The 13914-nt window shown below is 41.2% G+C and overlaps 2 protein-coding genes across 2 annotated transcripts; one reads left to right on the top strand and one right to left on the bottom strand.

The window, feature by feature from the left end:
* Nucleotides 1–10372: 10372 nt before the first annotated feature.
* Nucleotides 10373–11209, bottom strand: LOC134190409 (uncharacterized). Its single transcript, XM_062658862.1, has one exon. The coding sequence runs from the start codon at nt 11201–11203 to the stop codon at nt 10373–10375; it is 831 nt and encodes a 276-aa protein (XP_062514846.1). The 5' UTR covers nt 11204–11209.
* A 1050-nt stretch (nt 11210–12259) lies between these two features.
* On the top strand, nt 12260–13135 carry LOC134189359 (uncharacterized). The gene is made up of 2 exons (XM_062657595.1): nt 12260–12792; nt 13010–13135. The coding sequence occupies exons 1-2, from the start codon at nt 12557–12559 to the stop codon at nt 13107–13109; spliced, it is 336 nt and encodes a 111-aa protein (XP_062513579.1). The 5' UTR covers nt 12260–12556; the 3' UTR covers nt 13110–13135.
* The last annotated feature ends 779 nt before the right edge of the window (nt 13136–13914 follow it).

The following is a 13914-nucleotide window of genomic DNA, read 5'->3' as shown; positions in this document are numbered from 1 at the left end:
AAAGGCAAACGGGCAATGGTTAGTATCAATTATCTTGTAATCAGCAACTGGAACCATCTAAGATAATGGTGTAACATGGTCCAACCGAAGCAGCTCGGTGCTCTATGAGCACACCTGGCGTGACCTCTACTTCATACTCACTCTAGAGTTCACAGTTACGAGGAATAGACAGTCACATGCAGGCCCAGATGTAGATGAGGATTCAGGGGTTGAAATCCCCTTTTTCCAATAGGCGTGGTTTAATAATTTTATATAATTTCATTAGAAAAGAGAGAATTAGTAATGCTCTATATAACTGCTACCAGGTCAACCCCCTCTTTCAAAAATTCCTGGATCCGGACCTGCACGTGGCATCTGTTTCGTTCGGAGTGACGCGGCGGAAATGGTCTGGCTATGCGAGACTAGGTCGTTTCCGTCGAGTCATAAATTATTTCGTCGTAACACACACTGTAACCCTAGCGCATGCGCGCCCAGGTTGTATCAGGAGAGTGGCCTGTGACATCCAGTTGTCTTTTCTCATTTCTTGTCCCAGCTCTATCGACTGTAATGTAGCTAGCCGGCCGAAACACAGCAAACCGTGATCGTTGCGCATGGTGACATTAGACTGCAGTCTAGATGCGCAGTCGACTCGCAATCAATGCGTTTTCTTCGAACATTGGTATTTGAGCCATGCAAGTGGCCGGATGTTGCCGGATGTGGCCGGTTGTCTCGCGTAGCCAGACCTTCTCCGCCATCATACATGCACTTCCAGCAGACTAGTGAATGAGTGACAGCGTCACACACGACTATTACATGATCTAGAGTAGTAGTTTTACTCTACAGTAGTACTTTTGCTCGGTGTGATGCATGCACGTCAAGGTTCGCAACAAAAGTGCTTTGGCCTAGGCTTAGATGTGGAGATCGTTGTAGTTTAATTAATTAAATTAATTCAACTTGTTGAGAAGTGGAAACTTTGTGTGAAGCTGATTCCGAAGTAGTTTGCCTGTCGTCTAAAGCGCAGCATAGAGGTGACAAGCTATTGCAAGTTGTTGAACGCAGCATTGTGGGTGCAGATTGTTTTCATATTCTGCGTGCGTGCGCGCGCGCGCGCGCGTGTGTGGTGTGTGTGTGTGTGTGTGTGTGTGTGTGTGTGTGTGTGTGCGTGCGTGCGTGTGTGTGTGTGTGTGTGTGTGTGTGTGTGTGTGTGTGTGCGTGCGTGTGTGTGTGTGTGTGTGTGTGTGTGTGTGTGTGTGTGTGTGTGTGTGTGTGTGTGTTATTTTTTGTAGTCACTGTTTTTGCTTTGGCAGATAACTGAAGTCAAATGGCTGATGAACCAATCACACTAGTCTCGCGTGGCCAGACGTTCGCGCGCGGGGAGAGGGGCGTGTGGGAAGGAGGAGCCTGTAGTCTCGCCCCTCCCTTTGCGCGCGAACGTCTGGCCACGCGAGACTACAATTTTTGGGGCTCGGTTATTTCAGGTCCCGGATAAATATCCCGGATATTCACGTGCCTGACTTAATAAGCACGTGCATGTGTTTAGCGAATACGGCACCCCTGATAGTTCTCTTGTTTTAGACCGTAGGTCATTTAATTGTTGAATATGAGTGCGCGCATTGAGGGAGAACACTAATCTGAAGGGACCCCAGTTTGGGAATTATTTGCAGCAGCTGCTGAACTCTTAGAGTCTACTAAGAAAGAATTTCAAATTAGGCAACACAACAGAAATTCAAACAAATTGAAACCGGTACGTTTTAGTTCATAACTTGAATATTATTGTTCAAACAGTAAATTGTCAATATTGATATTACATATGATTACAGTACGTGCAGAGTACTAGCATGCACTGACACGAAAGACCCACTGAGCATGCATACTATAGTACTTTGATTTTTTGCTGTTGTCGACGGTTCATTCTAATAATTTTGGAAATTGTTGTACACTATTTACAGGTCAAAGTTGTCACTTGTCACATTCAATTTGTATTCTGTCACACCAAATTAGTTTGTAGTCAGATCAAATTTCCAAGTCGTAAAATCAAATTTGCAGTATGTCAGATCAAATTCACAATGTGTCAAAAAAATCAAATTTTTTTAACTTGTCAAACTAGCTTAGTTGTCTGTCAAATTAACTCTGGAGGGTGTCAATTCAAATTTAAAAGTTATCTGTTACTTAGTAACTAGTAATCAAATTTGCAAGATGCTCACCTAAGATGTTAACCCGTAGGGTTAATGGCTATGAATTTCAGTGCTTTGACTTGGATTTCGTGCAAACTTAGTACGGTCAACATCTTATTTAAGCTTATTTCACAATATCTGTAGGACAGCAGCCTGGCAATGCACCTTGCCACACCTACTGAAGCCAGAGTGCAGCCAGAGCAGCAGTGGTAGCCAGACAGAATAGGATTTATTCTATTTTGCTCGACAGCTGTCGGGTAGGTCCGGCAGGTCTCCAGCAGATATTGTGAACCAGGCTTTAGGTATTAGATTGGACACTTTTTGTATTTGATCTTAACTTTAAACTAATTTGATTTGGCACAATAGGAATGTAATGTGACAAGTGACAATTTTGAACTGTAAATGGTGTGGGGTAATCAGAGGTGTGATTGGTATTTTATATAAATTCTGATATTGGGAAAATTAATAAGAGTTAGAACATGGTTGGTGAGGCAATACTTTAAATATTGATCAGAGATGCGAGAGCTTTCTAACATAATTAGTCAAGGCTAATTGTCAAGGATAGCTCAAGCGGGTGAGGGTCAATATTTGTCTTGTTCATCAGACCATGTTTTGAGTATTTTGTTGCATGTTGCCCCCTTTTGTGTCACATTTCATTTACAAATATATTTTGAGCTGTAAGGCACTGAATTTGGATGGTTTTTCACTTTGGGGAGGAAGAAGGGGGGAGGTTACACATAATTGTACTCGAGGTGTGATTGACGTGCGATTGATTTGTCAAATCCCCAAAGGAAGCCAGCCGTGCAGATTATTTACCGATTGCTGTACTATGCAATCCAAGCTACATCATTTTCACTTTGTTTAATTTCTTATTAATTCACTTTGTTTAATTTCTTATTAATTAGTTGATGATGGAGAACAGTTTCATGATGCGTTTTCTCTCGGGAAATGTAGGATTTTTTATATCCGTATACTTGTAAGATAGAAACATAGGCCATGTTTCCACTAAGTGCACTTTAGCTTAGCTTAAATGCGTTTATAAAGTAAACAAGTTCAAGAAAGCGACTGTTTCCTCTTAGGAACTTGCACATCCGGGCTGTGCAAGACAAATTGTCTAGGAACACTTGTAGGCTTGTTTGAAGTATTGGCTGCTCTGTCGCAGAGTCAGAGCAACTGTTGGTTGTCACATGATAGTACTAGGAATTTGCATGACGATGACCAAGGACACCATCTTCTCCCTCTCTCTCCTTTAGTTAATTAACAACCCTTACATCTTTCAAGGTAATCCTATACCAGCAAAACAGTCAATATCATCAAACAGCATTGTCGAGAAGCCATCTAAGCAAGCGCGCTACTGTCACGACATAGTTCAATCTAAATCACTTTGCTAAACCTACTACAAAGTAGGTCTAGGAAAGCGGTTTAGGTTTAGAATATACCCTGGTAACTGGTTTAGTGCAGGTGGAAACATGTTAATCCCTAAACCAGTTTAGCTTAAACCACTCGTTAAACTGGTTTAAGTGCTAGTGGAAACGTGTCCATAATTTTCTGTCACGATTGTGGACTAATGTGATGTCACCCATTGTTATTGCCGAAAGTTTTGATTGGTTGGATATTCTTAGGCAAGAGAGGCATGTGGCTCAACAAACAAACACAGGATATGCAAATGCATGTTTTTGGTCAATCTAAGACTAAAAAGTATTAGATATCCTGTTGCGTACATTTGTTAGATGTCATATATTGCAACTGCTGTAGTAAGTATTTTTGTGATTAGTTGCAGCTTAATTCGAATGTACCGAGAAGGGGATACTATCAAAGATAGTAATGGAGCAGTGCTAGGTGGTTGCAATCTACCAACTATAAACTATGAGGTTTCAGCAGCTGGTGTTATCTTCTTCTGTCCATCTGCTGTGGAAACTCTCGGTCTATGGTCACCTTACAGTTTCAAGATTGTATGTTCTATAGCTTCAAGAATTATGCAGTGAGCAACAGGATGTTTTTCATAGTCTTTAAACAGTTTATTACAACAATTGTCTATCAGATTGTGGTCTTACATTGCTAGATTGGTGTTACAACATTTAAATTTAGAGATAGTGGATGTATGGATGAGTTAGGACATGCATGCCTTAGTTGTTTGGATGTTGAGGCGGGACTGTTTATGTATGTAATAAAGACAAATATGGGCGTGTGTCAAAAATATAAAAATTAATATAGCTATTTGTATAAAGTCAACCAAAGTTCAAAGTTAAATCCTGTAAACATCATCGATTTAAAAGAATCTTTGCGTTACAACGCCATAAACATACTGACAGTTGTTCATTCAAATGTAGTACTGCTTGACTAGTGGTCAGATTGTTGCATATACAGTATGTTGTGTTCCAAGCACAGATTTGGACAATCCATAAACTAACTACCCTGCACAATACATGGTTTGCACGTACAAACCATGCATTCTGAACCCTAATCCTAATGTTAACCCTAACTCTAACCACTAACCTTGACCCTAACCATATCATCCTGACCCTAACCCTTAAATTACCCGGCAAAACTAGACATCCACTACACATCCACGGTTTGTCCATATCCGTGGTTGTGCATAACATATATATATACACTATAAATTATAAATTTTATAATAAACAAAACCCAACTTTTTGCTTTTGTGTTGATTCATTAACAGGCATTTTATTTAGTGCATCAGCAGATCGATAGATAGTTAGTACATCTGTAGCAGAGCATGAAATAACGGCCGGACATCGGCCAATGGCCGACCAAATGACGCCTTTGGCCGACAAAATGAGAGATTGCAGGGCCATTTGGCATGAGGATGATTCAATTACCCAAGGAAAACCTTATCACCCAAGGAAAACCTTATCACCGTGAGGGTGATCTTTCACAACGCTACCACTCTCTACATGCACATTCTACTCTGTAATTCAGTCAAAGTTACCAGGCTGTGTGGTGGCGTCTTTTTCATGCTCCTGATGCTGCTGAGTGGAGCAATGTGCTCATCCCTCCCTGTATCTAACAGCAGCGTGGAGAGGATCTTTTCGACGCTGAAACTCTTGAAGACCCAGAGGCGCTCCTCACTGTCTATAGAAACAATGGATAATCTACTGACGCTCAATATTGGAAAGGGATCGCTGGAATCATTCAACTCTACACGAGCAGTTGATCTCTGGTGGCATGTAAAGAAGAGGCGTCCCAATCAATCTGCCCGTAGACCGCATCAGCAGTGGAGAGGCAGTTCTGTGAGAGAGCAAATTGTGGAAGAAGAGCACGTTTCCCTTGCTGACTGGGATGAGCGGATGACTGAGGAGGGGTAGTCCACGGCCATTGTTAGAGATTTGTTTAGGGTAGCCGTGTTTGTCTGTGTAGCTGTTTATTCACTTGTTTGTATAATCTGCAACATGACACATCAGCTAGATCACAACTGAATTTTATCTGAGCATTGGTACACTACTGGAAACAAAAAAGTCACGGCATGGATTGAAATGGTCGGGTTGCTTTCAGGGGTACAGTTTATGATGCTAGGAGACCACAGCTTCAGGCGTCCTCTGCGCTCGTGCGCTTCTGACAACTCACCAGCAGTCAAGACAGTTGAGCTAGTTCATGATCAAAGAATTCACCCACCTGCTTTACCACAATGTAGTGACATAACCACTGTGCAGGCAGTGAGACTGTCCACAAATGACTGTGACAGACAACCGTTAGTACACACACAATACAGGGCATTTGTACAATCATGCAGGCAGCTGATAGGCATCACACAACAATACCGGATATATAGCTGAACTGATTAAATATTTCTATTTAATCACACTGTTTAGCATAAACGTATCCAGCTTAGGCAACACAAATCACATCACTCTACCAGTTATGACATGGATCAGACTCGACGAAGGGTTATGTAATTAGTCATTCATTTCTCAAAATGGCGGCTGCAATAGAGCCGCTTCAAAATGGCGGCTACAGCTTTGACTAAATGGCCGATCAATTTGAAATCCTTATTTCAGGGTCTGTGTAGAATAGTAGACAAAGCAGACAATAGTTGGACTTATGAAAGCAAATTTACTTCAACATTGTGAAAGTGGCACAACTAAAATGACTGTCGCTGTTGTCTCATTTGAACTATGCAAAGAATTAAGCAAAACTGAAAGCCAAAACAGGACCTGTTATTGTAAAAATCATTTACGTGTAGCTACTAATAAAGTTATTGTGTTATAGCGCATTTTTAGTGTTTGCCTTTAAACTGATTGCCAGATTGTGTCCTTTCTTTGATCGCTGAGTTCGTTTTGGCATTACGTATCTACTTGCAGCAGCAGCAGCAGCAGAAGCCACCTTTTACTAAATAGCATGGGGCGCCCCACCTTTGCTGGAACAGAAGCTGATGTTTTGATGGGTCGTCTTCTACTGACAGCTGTAGGTTGTACATGTATCTTTTGCTTATGTTTGGTTAGCCCTATATGGCTACCAAACATGTGTAATGCAGAAATGAAGCGCTGCTGTTTGTTGGATGGATGGGTTAGTTTACCCCGAATCTTCCAGTAGGTTGAGCAAAACTTTTCTACTGCAGCCAAGAAACCATCTTCACTTGAGATACTATAATGAGTATTACCTAGTCCATTTTCAATGTCGTCCATTACATGACATAGTTGCTTCCTTACTGTTTCAACTCTTTTGATTTCATCCATGCCATTACCTGTAATTATGTGATCTTGATCAGTATCATGTCTAACACAGTCTTGAAGTGGGTCATCAAAGGGTGGGATTGGACCTTCCAATGATTTCTTTACGTCTTCATTAGACCATTGCACATCAACGGAGAGAGAACGTAGGTGCTCTTCATCTGCTTTTTGGTTGACACTACTGTAGAAACTGATGTCTTGGCAGCTGCTCCCTAGAGCAAGAACTGCAAAGGATTGTCGTCCTTGTGGAGATTCAGTTGGAATGCTATTGATACTATTTGTCATGTATTTTGCTGAGGCTGCAAGCTGATGTTTGCATGGCTTACCATTGAACCCTATAGGACAGGAACATTCTCCGAGTTGTAGGTCGACTACCCATTGGATGTCATCATTTGATCGACTTTGCACAACATAAACATGTGGGTCATCCGTAGGCATAACATCATCAAAAGAAATGGCTCCTGGCTTGATTCCAGCAAGGGTGAATCTCAGTGATACAAAGTGGTCAAGTCTGTTGCTTGCATAGGATAACAGTCGTCGTTGATGGTATAAGTCTAGTGCCTTCGTTATCAGTTGAAACAATTGAATTGAATTCCACGCTTTCCTTCTTTGGAACAGGATGTCCTTTGTAATTCGAATACTTGCTTCTGAATAGTTGTTGGTGAATTATAATCATACCTGTCTGATTATAGAGACCACTGTAATTAGGAGTTAGATTTTCAAAACGATTGAAAGTGACTCCACAATCAAACGTATGATTGTAGAGTAGATTGTAGTCTAGAGCCAGGAGAACCTCTGAGTGCCTCTACAATCAAACCTAAGATTTTAGAGAATATTGTGGTAGACGTGCAAATCTGATATCTGGTTTACTGAGTGTTAGTAATCATATCTGTCTGATTATAGAGACCATTGTATAATTAGGTGTTAGATTTTCAAGATGTGCAAATCCGATATCTGGGACGTATGTAACTATCCCTAGCGTTTCACGCATGGGGTAATTACAGTAGATTTTAGATTCTAAAGACATTAGTGACTCTGAAGCGTTTGTGAGCTAATTTATAATTACCGTATAGGTGCTAGATTCTCAACTCAAGGTGCATGACGAGATCTCAAATCAGTCATCAAGATTAGAGATGTACACTCTACGTTATTTACGTTTGCCGACGACGAGCACACGACGACGACTGGTTCTCGGTAAGTACGATTAGATTCGGAACGCTAAACATCACGAGCTCTAAGACCGTGCGCATTCTGAGCTAGCCCATGATGGGCATCCAAAAGGAGGGTTTACGTTACTGCTTCACAATTACATGTGCATGTACTTCTCAGTGGTGTCACAATTGGTCCAAATGAAAGTCAGTAGCTAGGGTTAGAATATTACAAATGTCTACAATTTCCAATTACAATAATAGTTAATTAATAAGTCTATAAGATGTACAAATACAACATTATGAACTAACAGGAATTTGCACAACCAGACGTTTTTGACTAATATCAATTAGAGCACATTTGCATATTAGCCTTCGTGGAGTAATAAAAGGAAAGTGACTTTCACTGTAGTTTCTCCTTTGCAGGGAAAGCAAGCCTGAATCAAAATCAACTGAAGTTGAACTTGGCTTGATCCACTCCACTCTGGCAAGGGTATGGCGTAACAGTTTGATCTCATCTGTTCAAGATTCTCTAATATAAACAAGTGCTTGAAGAAAAAACAAAACATTGCCAATGTATGGCTTCGTTACAAACTGATCTTGGTCATCGAGGATTGTCCGGTACACTAGAACGGCATTTGTTCGATTTGTTCTGTTCATCTCTGAACTAAAGACACATCCATTGACCATACATCGTGCAAACAAGTCAATCTTCCTGGCAACACAGACTAACTTGTCACCATAAACTTGCTGAAAGTGTTTGACAAGCAAAGCCTGTGCATTGTCTGCCAAATTAAAATTTTTTCAAGCTGGGTGACAAAGACTAACTGGCCAAGAGTCCATTGAATCATCTTCTTCATCAGCATCTGACATTAGCTGCACGCGCATAGGGTCTTCTCCTTCAGCATTAGTAATTCTAGTAGATGCGGCTAGTTGTAATCTACTAGGCAACCACCTGCCAAAATCCAAGTTTGTCACTATATCAGTCCAACTTTCATAAAGAGCATAGAGATCAGCAGGGATTGAAGGTAGCCGTGGCAGATCCATAGGATCGATGAAAGAGCTCCCCAGCTGATATTGCACATGATATCTTCTAAATAACTGCCCTTCAATTGGTATTGCATTAGTCGGAGCATTGCCAACAACAGCATTCTCACGTTCGTAAGCAAACAACCAAAAATTGTTTGCAGGTCCAAAGTCATTCATACAATCTGCCGTGTGTAATGCCATGTGATAGTTAACAGTGACATTCCACTTTCCATAGGCCTTACAATAGGCCTCATGATGACGTTGTATTTTAACTTCTATCAGATCAATGATTTCTTGTGTAGGTGAATCATCTATTAAAAGCTCGACTACTTCTGCTAGCAGTCGAAGACTTGTGTAAACAGTAGGTAGAACAAGTTTTATGAAGCATGCTCTGGCATATATAACAATGAAACGTTTCCATTGAGCTGCTGTCATTTTAGCACGATGATCACTGTCAACAACCTTGCCAGGAAGCCTACCAATGTCCAACGGCAGCTGCTGGTATAAACCTTTTGTTTGTTGTTTCAATATGACTTGATTTGCAGATAGCATAGAAAATGAATCATTACTAGTTCCCAGGATAAGCGATATTTCATGAGATACCAATCCCAAAAAGAAGCAATGCATCGGATCGACAGCTGCCATCTTTACAGGGTCAAAATATGGCAATCTTAACAGTTCCGAATATCTTACTCCATTGGTTTTCGCAAGATGGTCCTGTTGAGCCTTAGTTGAAGCGTCTCTGTATGCCAGTGCCTGCTGTCGAACCTCTGCTCCACTTCTCAAAGGTATAGACAAAGAAGTCTCCCCATTGGTGTAGTAGCTCATTTTGCCTGATGCTCCATGTGTTCCCGGTTCTCTCTCAGCTTGAAATTTGCACTTGCTACAACCAAGATCTGCTTTGTGACCCAAAAACTGCAAAACCTTTCGAGATGCTGGGCTGGTAAATCACAAGACACACACACAAGAGCTGCTTTCACTGCTTTGATAGAACCATCAGCTAGAACGACTTCTATACCATTCCACAACAGCTCCAAGTCATCAACTAAAGGTCTTAGAAAGTCATTGATATGTAGCTTTGGTTCAGATGGACCTGGTATAATGCCGACGAGCATAGTCCACCTCTGTTTCATCCGCTGTTTACGTGGTAGGTTCAGAACCGACATGAACATAACACCAACTTTATAAAGGACAAAACCAATCCACATTGAGAGTCAACCCAATATTGAATTTGTCACTAAAAATTGACAGCCTCTATTGTCCTACAACTGGCGCCATACGTTTCCATGCCAAACATCCCATATTCCTTTACGCAATGCAGGAGGCACATTGCCTGAATCATCCAGTGGAGCATCTAGCAAATCCACAAACTGCTGTCTCTTAAAAAGAAAGTTTTCAGAAGCTCCAAAGGAGGGTAATAGCAAAATGTCTTGAAAGGAACCCATTCGAAATTGCCAAAGCTAAGATTCTTTTTGTAAAGAAGCGGCTCATTGCATACTTTTCTACGAATTCTTTGCTGGCAGTGTTGCTCGCAATAATCTAGTGGCTTTACCATTTTGCAATCGTCAAAGATATACAAGTGTGAACACCCTGAACAGACAACATAAGTGACAGCCGATTTAGGATGTTTGCTAATCCGGGAACATGCAAGCAGTTTCTGCATTGTTGTAGGAAAATGGTGTTGCAGAGGATGAGTTACCACTGCTAGTAAGACCACAATAATTTTCATAAAAAGAATCATCACCATATTGCTAACATGGTACTTTAATTGAAGCTTTAGCAGCAGCACAGCAAACCACTGACTCAGAGACAAGCAATCAGCATCTTCTGATGTTTGAGAAGCCTTTGGAGACTGCTGCAGATCACTGTCTTTTTGTCTATCTTCAGTAGATTCACAAGAAGAAACTGCTTGTAATTCTCCACCGATAGCATCATCAACTGCATTTTCCATATCCAACTCATCAGGTATGACTTTTGCTGTCGATGGTTTAGTGTGCACGTGACCTGCAACTAAGTCAATCGTATCTTCAACAGATAACTTCTCAGTCTGGTCAGATGATCCCTCATCATAACTAAATATGCCTTGATCATTAATGAAGCTGTCATCCCTTCTGCTTGAAGTTTCATCATCTGATGTCTCTGAAGTCTCTGATGTCTCAAGTCTTGACATACTTTGACTGTTCATTTCAAACTCAACGACACTAGATGCATTCTGGTACACAAAAGCTACAGTTACCTGATGTCATACACACACACACACACACACACACACACACACACACACACACACACACACACACACACACACACACACACACACACACAATTGTAGTCCAGTTAACCAAAGAGCACATCTTTCAGAAACACCAAAATATCCAGAATCCCATACTTGAGACAGAATGGTAAGGTAAGTATGCCAGTACACTACAATTCTACTTACCTGATCAACCAAAGAATGCTGTGAGTGATCTTCATAATCTTTATTCACTCTAGATTGAAGATTTTCAAGATGCTCTGGGAGCATATCATGTACTGAAAAGCCAGCAAAATTGATCAACACAAAAGGCTCTTTTGGGTTTATTAATTAACTAATTTAATTAGCATTCAGTTGTAAAAACGTGGGTAATAGCTATATATAGGGTAATAGCTATATATAGGATAATTTCAATAGCTACCACCCCACCAAACAATTGTTTTCAATAGCGTCTGACAGAGTGCGTTCACGTCTTCTGGTCCTCCCTTATAATTAATTACCTTGTGCTGTGTCGGTTGTGCTTGCGACGTCTGATCTAGACTCTGTTGCTCTACGTCGACATGTTCCATTACACCGAACTCAGTCGCATGTCTTGATCGTGTAGATCTCGATACCACTTTTTTGCCACGGCAAATGGCACAATAGCAAGTTAGACTCGTTTCGATCGAAGACGCGATGTTACACCTCGAGCTCTCTTCGACAGCAATCTTTTCCTTCCGGACTCCATAGATGTGCCACACTCACACGTAGACGTGAATTCTAGTAGAAACAGCAACCGATGCCTCTAGCCACCACACAACGGCTGCTACTACTGTACTAAGAAATTTTAGAGTAGCATACGCTGACCCTTTATAGTGTCTGTTCAATCTGGCGCACGTTAGATAGATGTTTTGAACACGCGCACTAATCTTGTTAGCTAGGCGCCAAGGTTTGAAATTTACAGTGTCATCTCACTTGAAAGGATTCTTCAGTCACTCGATTCTTATTATAGAAAAATGTCGACCAGTGAGCTTTTGAAAGAGCTTGCAGGTTTGCGAGAACGCATTGACCACTTGGAACGAGAAAAAAGAACTGACGACATTTCTGCGACTGGCAATTCCTCAAAACCGAGGCCACGGGAAGTTATTCCGACGGTAAAAGCGCTAAGTAATGCGTTGTAGCGAGGTAGATGTCGGTATGAAATTGTAAATTTCCGGAAATGGACCGGAAGGCGACTTCTTCAGTAGAGAATGGTTATTAATTTAATTTTTCTAATAGGCGGCACTGAAACGGCTCTTTGGCGACATGTCATTTGAAATGAAACCTGCAGAAAGACCATGGCAAGATGTTGCTGCAGAACTACAAAAGACTCTTGTGCAAATGCTCAGAGCGGGAGGCAATTGTCGAAATATTGATGACACCACACTATTAAGACGTGTGCGTCAGTTTTATGTCGCACGAAGACAGACTGAAACTGCAGCAAAAACACAGAGAAGAGACGTCGAAGACGGCAACAACTTAAAATCAGCGCAGCGACTTACGTAAGCATTTTAATTAACTTAATCTAGCTGATATATTAACGAATGCAATTCCTAGCGCAACAGTTTGTATTACTCAGAATTTAAATTGAATTAAACTTTAATTAAAGTTGATTTCACATATGCGTAGATAAATTACGGGTATGTAGTTGCACTCTGAGTAATCTGCATGAAGATGAAGAGTACTGTATATGCATGTGCAGTCGGGTTTCTGTTGCAGACCTACAGGCGTCAGAAAGTGGCCGAGGCTATTAGAAAAATCGAGCTTTCAGCAGAGACCAGAGACGTGTCATTGTTCAGATCTGCCATTCCCAGATTGACAGATAAACAAGTTTCGCCTGCACCAAATAGCAGCGATGAAGATGCTAAACTGAAGAAAAAATGGTTGCAAGTTAAACACCTGAAACGAATGAGAGAGTTGGCAGCAGTAAAGAGGCGAGTTCAAGACAAGGTGTGCCCGGACTGGAGACAGAAGGCAGTTGAAGAAGGCTTCTTAATTAGTGGTATATTTGAGACAATCATGTGTCATAATCTCTAACAGACAATTGGTCAGACTACACACACACCACACACACACACACACACACACACACACACACACACACACACACACACCACACTCACACACACACACACACACACACACACACACACACACACACACACACACACACACACACCACACACACACACACACACACACACACACACACACACACACACACACACCACACACACACACACACACACACACACACACACACACACACACACACACACACACACACAACAAATGTAACCCTTGCATTTAAACTGTTAAAACATTGTACTGATGTTGTGTTTGTTACTGGTAGATTCAGGAGAAGAGTCGAGTGATGCAGGGGCCAACTGCAGGTGCATCGCTTATTTCAATTGCTGGGATCGAAATACTCTAACATAATCGTTGTTTGAAATTGTAGTGAATTAGCTGACAAAGACAATCAAATGTCAGGTATACCAACTAAATGCAATGGCCTCAGAGGCATGTGAGCACGTGTACAGTAGTAAGTTACTATATTACTAAGTGTAAGGGAAAAGATTATCTTATTTTTACTGTACGAGCAAATAAGCAATAGTATTGATATG

Source organism: Corticium candelabrum, chromosome 14 (assembly GCF_963422355.1).
Source record: "Corticium candelabrum chromosome 14, ooCorCand1.1, whole genome shotgun sequence".
NCBI classification, from domain to species: domain Eukaryota; kingdom Metazoa; phylum Porifera; class Homoscleromorpha; order Homosclerophorida; family Plakinidae; genus Corticium; species Corticium candelabrum.
This window is presented reverse-complemented; position numbering and strand designations above follow the sequence as displayed.